The sequence below is a fragment of the Lolium perenne genome, chromosome 3 (genome assembly GCF_019359855.2).
Source record: "Lolium perenne isolate Kyuss_39 chromosome 3, Kyuss_2.0, whole genome shotgun sequence".
Classification (NCBI taxonomy): Eukaryota; Viridiplantae; Streptophyta; class Magnoliopsida; order Poales; family Poaceae; genus Lolium; species Lolium perenne.
The window spans coordinates 297,553,394-297,558,881 of NC_067246.2; the positions used below are offsets into that span (position 1 = coordinate 297,553,394).

At 43.5% G+C, this 5,488-nt stretch overlaps 1 protein-coding gene across 1 annotated transcript; it reads left to right on the top strand.

Moving 5' to 3' along the window:
• Window positions 1–413: 413 nt before the first annotated feature.
• LOC127345059 (calreticulin-3) lies at window positions 414–4,553 on the top strand. The gene is made up of 14 exons (XM_051371465.2): window positions 414–587; window positions 1,248–1,355; window positions 1,479–1,671; window positions 1,815–2,073; window positions 2,156–2,212; window positions 2,325–2,372; window positions 2,741–2,827; window positions 2,913–2,970; window positions 3,077–3,144; window positions 3,242–3,337; window positions 3,416–3,472; window positions 3,587–3,682; window positions 4,058–4,087; window positions 4,189–4,553. Exons 1-14 carry the CDS (start codon window positions 461–463, stop codon window positions 4,198–4,200), a joined length of 1,296 nt encoding a protein of 431 aa, XP_051227425.1. The 5' UTR covers window positions 414–460; the 3' UTR covers window positions 4,201–4,553.
• Window positions 4,554–5,488: the final 935 nt, after the last annotated feature.

Here is a 5,488-nt window from a genome sequence, read left to right on the forward strand (position 1 = left end):
GGTGGCGCACGTACCGAAAGCTCGGAAACCACGTCAGTGCGACGACGTGGGGTGCCTCCATTGGCTGCCGCCGGAGCTCAACCGAGCTTCATTTGCTACCGGATTTTATACGCGGGGCCGGCGCCCAGGTAGGGACGTCCCAACCCCGGAGCGGCGACGTTGACTTTGACGGGTCGTCGCCGGCGTCCCGTCCGGTGGTTGCGACTCGGAAGGGGAGTGCCGCGCCGCTCCAGTCCACACCTCCACTGAGCCCAGCTCATACCCCCGGGTCTACCCCAAATCACCGGAATGCCACCCCGCTGCCCGCGCCGGATCCCGACGTCGTTGGCCGGGCACGAAGGGTAGTATCGTGAATAAGCTCGGGCCATTACAGCGTGTCGCGCGCTACAAATATTCCCTTGGCACCGCAAAGGCAGCAGCAGCAGCACGGCTGGGAGCCACCACCACTTCGTCTCCGGCGATGGGGAGTAGCCGCCGAAGCGGCGGGCGCCTGGAGCTCCGGCTTCAGCTCCTGCACCGCCTACTCGCTCTCGCGTCGCTGCTCCTGCTCGCGTCCGGGGAGGTCATCTTCGAGGAGCGATTCGAAGGTACTACTAGTCTGACTCTGACCACCTGCTGCTAGCCGATTACCTACTACCAGTTTAGGAGATGCTTGCATGCTCCCTGTTGTACTTGTACCTGCTGCTATTTCTGCTCCGCTGCTTAAATTGAACTGGCAGGGAGCTACTGGGCTGGATTCCCTGCTCCATGCCTCCATGTTTCCATTTCCGGTGGGTGACTGAATTGTTTCTTTGCCCCCCCCCCCCCCTAAATTGACCACTATTTTGTTCGCGTCCTTGGAGATTGCTGTTTACCCTGTTCATGGCTTGTTGATTCACAAAGGATATTACTTCTCTGGGAGGAGCTAATCGAGTACTAGTTAACTCTTGACCGTTTGGAATTGACTGATGTTGATAACTAGATAAGGTATCCTGGTGAAATAGCTAGTGTCTTGCGCACTATATGATGGCACTCGGTGAGTGGTTGTGAAGTGGAAAGTAGTGCTGTTTAAGTTGAACTAGTGTCTGTGTGTTCATGGGGAGCATGAGAGTGGTCCAGTGGCCACTGAGCTGCTGACAGGGCAGGTTTGCTTGAATTAGCCCATATATGAGTTTGCACAAGGTTGAATGAGTTACTGCCAATTTCTAGCTGTCTTGATTGCCCAGCGTTTTGCCGTGTCATACAGTTTGTATGTTTCCAATGTTCAGATGGCTGGGAGACACGCTGGGTGGAATCCGATTGGAAACGGAGCGAAGGGAAAGCTGGCAAATTCAAGCACACTGCAGGAAAATATTCTGGAGATCCTGATGACAAAGGTTTTCATTCTCATCCCACAATGGTTCTTTTTTAGTTCATGCTGCAAGTCAAATAACCTCTTGCTTGTGCTAGCTTAATTCTGGACACTGTCTGATCCTTGTGTTTTCTTCACGTGCTTCTAGGCATTCAAACAACACTGGATGCTAGGCATTTTGCTATCTCAGCCAAGATCCCCGAGTTCAGTAACAAGGGCCGAACATTGGTGGTCCAGTACTCTATAAAGTTTGAGCAGGACATTGAGTGTGGTGGCGGCTATATTAAGCTAATGTCTGGCTATGTCAACCAGAAGAAATATAGTGGAGACACTCCGTACAGGTATGTTGTTGCCTACTCCTGTCCTATGGATTTTCATATTCTTACAAAGATCCACTGTTGCTGTTAGTAAGGGATTCTGTCCCTGCTTTCACCATGGGCCATGTTATAAACTGTTGCTAACTTTTTCAAATTCCCTTACGCAGTTTGATGTTTGGGCCAGATATATGTGGGACTCAGACAAAGAAGCTGCATCTTATACTTTCTTACCAGGGGCAGAACTATCCTGTCAAGAAAGATCTACAATGTGAAACTGACAGGTTGACGCATGTTTACACATTCATTCTTCGGCCAGATGCATCTTACAGCATACTTGTTGATAACCGTGAAAGAGAATCTGGGAGCATGTATACTGATTGGGACATCTTACCTCCTCGTAAAATTAAGGATGTTAATGCCAAAAAGGTAGCTCGCTTCTTGAAATACTGTGTTATGACTTGAAAAATTACATTCTGAGAATCATCTAACAGATATGCCTTCTTTGCAGCCTAAGGATTGGGATGACAGAGAGTACATTGAGGATCCTGATCAAGTTAAACCAGAGGTTTGTGTGCCCATATATCTTTTTGTGAATCATTTTTTTTGATACTAGTATAGTTGTTTTGCAACTTTCTAAAAAATAATTGCTTTTCTAACTAATCATCTACCTTGGCCAGGGCTATGATTCTATTCCGAAAGAGATTCCTGATCCAAAGGACAAAAAGGTATGGAAGTTCCAACGTTAATCATCCTTAATGCATGAAACTTTAAGTTATTGGACTTCATATTTGGTACTACGTTTTTCCTCAGAAGAATATATCATAGTGTAAATACCTAAATGGGCATGGCTTATTTATAATGCATCGTTCAGTGCTAACTTATTTATTAGCATGATGACTGACCGATTTAACCAACATATCTGGCTTACCTATTTGGACTTGCAGCAACACTGTTACTTCTGAATCATTCTAGTTATTACCTCACATAGAACTCGAACAGCAGTGCATGTCCTAGCACATCAAACATACTTTCTTTCAATAACCCTCTCTTTATAACTGAACACACAACTGACGCATATTGTGTTCTTAATCAGCCTGACACATGGGACGATGATGATGATGGCATCTGGAAGCCTAGAAGGATACCAAATCCAGCATACAAAGGACAATGGAAGCGCAAGGTTTGTTGCGTTGTTTGCCCATGACTCATTTATGCTACTTTATTTCTTTGGTTGACTCCATGTTCTCACATTCCTCTACCCACAGAAAATTAAGAACCCTAACTACAAGGGTAAATGGAAGATCCCATGGATTGATAATCCAGGTAAGGAGATGAGGAAAACTGATGTACACTCAGCACTTGATTTTGAAGTGGACCTGTTGTCAAAGTTTGAAACAGTCTTAAGCGATGAACTGTTCCACTTTTGCAGAGTTTGAGGATGATCCAGATTTATACGTACTGAAACCTTTGAAGTATATTGGAATTGAAGTTTGGCAGGTACCATATCTCATATAATGGTCTTTTTGAGATGCATGTCATAGGTTGTTCCGAATGAAGTAAATGCAATGTTGACTTATGGCTTTCGTGTATGCAGGTAAAAGCTGGTTCGGTTTTTGACAACATTCTCATTTGTGATGACCCGGAGTATGCAAAAAGAGCTGCTGAAGAAACGTGGGGTGCAAATAAGGAGGTAACAGCACATATTTACAAAATTGACCCATGCTGCTGATATCCCGAAAGCACAACCTTACATTTCCTTATGTTATAGGCTGAAAAGGAGGCTTTTGAAGAAGCTGAAAAGGAGAGAAAAGCTAGAGAAGATAAGGTTAAAACCTTGAGTTAGCAATTGTTGCTGTCCATTATTTGATGTCCTTGAGGCAGAACTGCAGAAGAATAACAGCCGTTGTTAAAGAAGCTAAACATAAGTGCTTGCGTACAGGAAGCTCAACAGGCAAGGGAGGAAGGAGAGCGACGGAGGAGAGAGAGGGGTGATCGCCACCGTGGCAGGGACCATTACAAGGACAGATACAAAAGAGTAAGCTCACATACTGTTCACTTTCTTCCTGATTTGAAGTATGAACTACTGACTACTGAATATCAAGCATGGTGAAAATCTCTTGGAAGTCTTTTGCGCTGATTCCTCTAGTACACTTACTGACTTATGGAACGTATCAGCATATTACTGAACCCAAGATCTTAAGACATGAGTACCAGTACCAGTACCAGAGCCCTTATCCCCTTACTACTATGCATAATTGATTATGTTCTGATACTGATGTTCTTGGAAGGCCGTGGTGTGCTCAGTTGTGGTGTAGTGCCATGAGTATGATACACTGTAACTGTGTAAGAATCCATACACCGTTGAATGAGTGATTTATTAACATCATTTTGTTCTTTCTTTGTGTTTCAGCGCAACAGGGATCACTGGGATGACTACCATGTAAGTTGAAGCACCTTCATTCTTGCCTTCTAGTATCTACAGCTTGTGCATCTACTTAATAATGATAAGTTGCTTACATAATATGTTGGTTTTACGTACAGGATGAGCTTTGAAAGCTCCCCAGAACCTTCAGTTCTTCAAATAAGAAGCTCTGATTTGACATGCACATTGTGTTAGAATTATTACCGATAAGTGATCGCCAAACCTGAACAACCTGAAGTGTTTCTTGTCATCTGTGGAGGAAACTGATTCGATTGAATTGGAACGACCATGCCACGAAGATCATTTACTATGTGACAGCAGGACAGAGAATTCCACATATCAACAGAAACTTGGCTTTGGACCTGAATTGTAGCATTTGTGCGTGTAATGTACATTGGTTATGTCTGAGTTGCTACCATCTGTAAACCCAAAACACTACCTTTGCTAATACAAATAAAGAGGAGTCATATTTACTGCAACACAAGTATCTGCTGTTGCTGAAGAATTCCTACCTGGTGTCCCTACCTTTTTTTCACTTCTTTAATCATCATAAGTAAAAGCAAAAGAAAACATGTATCAGGAAGAAGCATATACAAGTTGCCATGTACTACCTAATAGCACCCTAGTTGTTTGAACAGAGTGATCGAGGGGGTAAGGTAACACGGCAATGGCCGGCAAAACTTGACTGGTGTGTGTATACCAGTTTTCCGTTAAACGTTTATTATCATGCATATGAAAAGCAACACATTGGTTTATAATCTGAATATACAGTTCCACACATTAGCAATCTTTTTTTTCTTGGTTGTGGTTGCTCATCAAGCATGCCGCCCAATGCATAGACCAATCTTATATGCACATCACTAGACTATTTTGACAATGGTTGGAAATTCTTTGATTGGTATACCAGAAAATAGCGTCAGAATTGTCTACACACATGATTCAATGGGGTAAGGTGACAAGGCAATGGCTGGCAGAACAAAACTGGGGCATGCCTGAACTATCTGCTCTTCAAGAAAATAGAATGAGCATGTCAGTTCTTCACCCAATCTATGTCATGCATATGAAAAGCAATAGCTTGATTTATAGTTTGAGTGTACACTCTTTTTACATGCTTCCCATTCCTTTACATTCTATCCTTCGCGAATGAATTGCTTCACGGTCAAAATTAGCATACATCTGATAAAGAAAACACCTTCACATGTGAGATGACCAAATAAACCCATAACATCTGAGTTTCAAAACTAAATTTATACACTGTCAACATGATACAATTTTCCAAACCGAAACAAGACCTATCTATCAACCATTTCTGTGACCAGCTCATCCACACTACAGGTCATACAAGATCTGCAACTGCTTCTCTGGGAATCATGTCCATTTGCAGAGCTCTGGAGTTTCTGGAGGCAACCATGCCATTAA

What these genes read in the sequence shown, in the direction of transcription:
- LOC127345059 (XM_051371465.2), top strand. Translation starts at nt 461, where the DNA reads ATGGGGAGTAGCCGCCGAAGCGGCGGGCGCCTGGAGCTCCGGCTTCAG. An exon ending in AAGGACAATGGAAGCGCAAG is followed by an intron (nt 2,828 to 2,912) that starts GTTTGTTGCGTT and finishes CTCTACCCACAG; the next exon opens with AAAATTAAGAACCCTAACTA. An exon ending in ACAAGGACAGATACAAAAGA is followed by an intron (nt 3,683 to 4,057) that starts GTAAGCTCACAT and finishes TTTGTGTTTCAG; the next exon opens with CGCAACAGGGATCACTGGGA.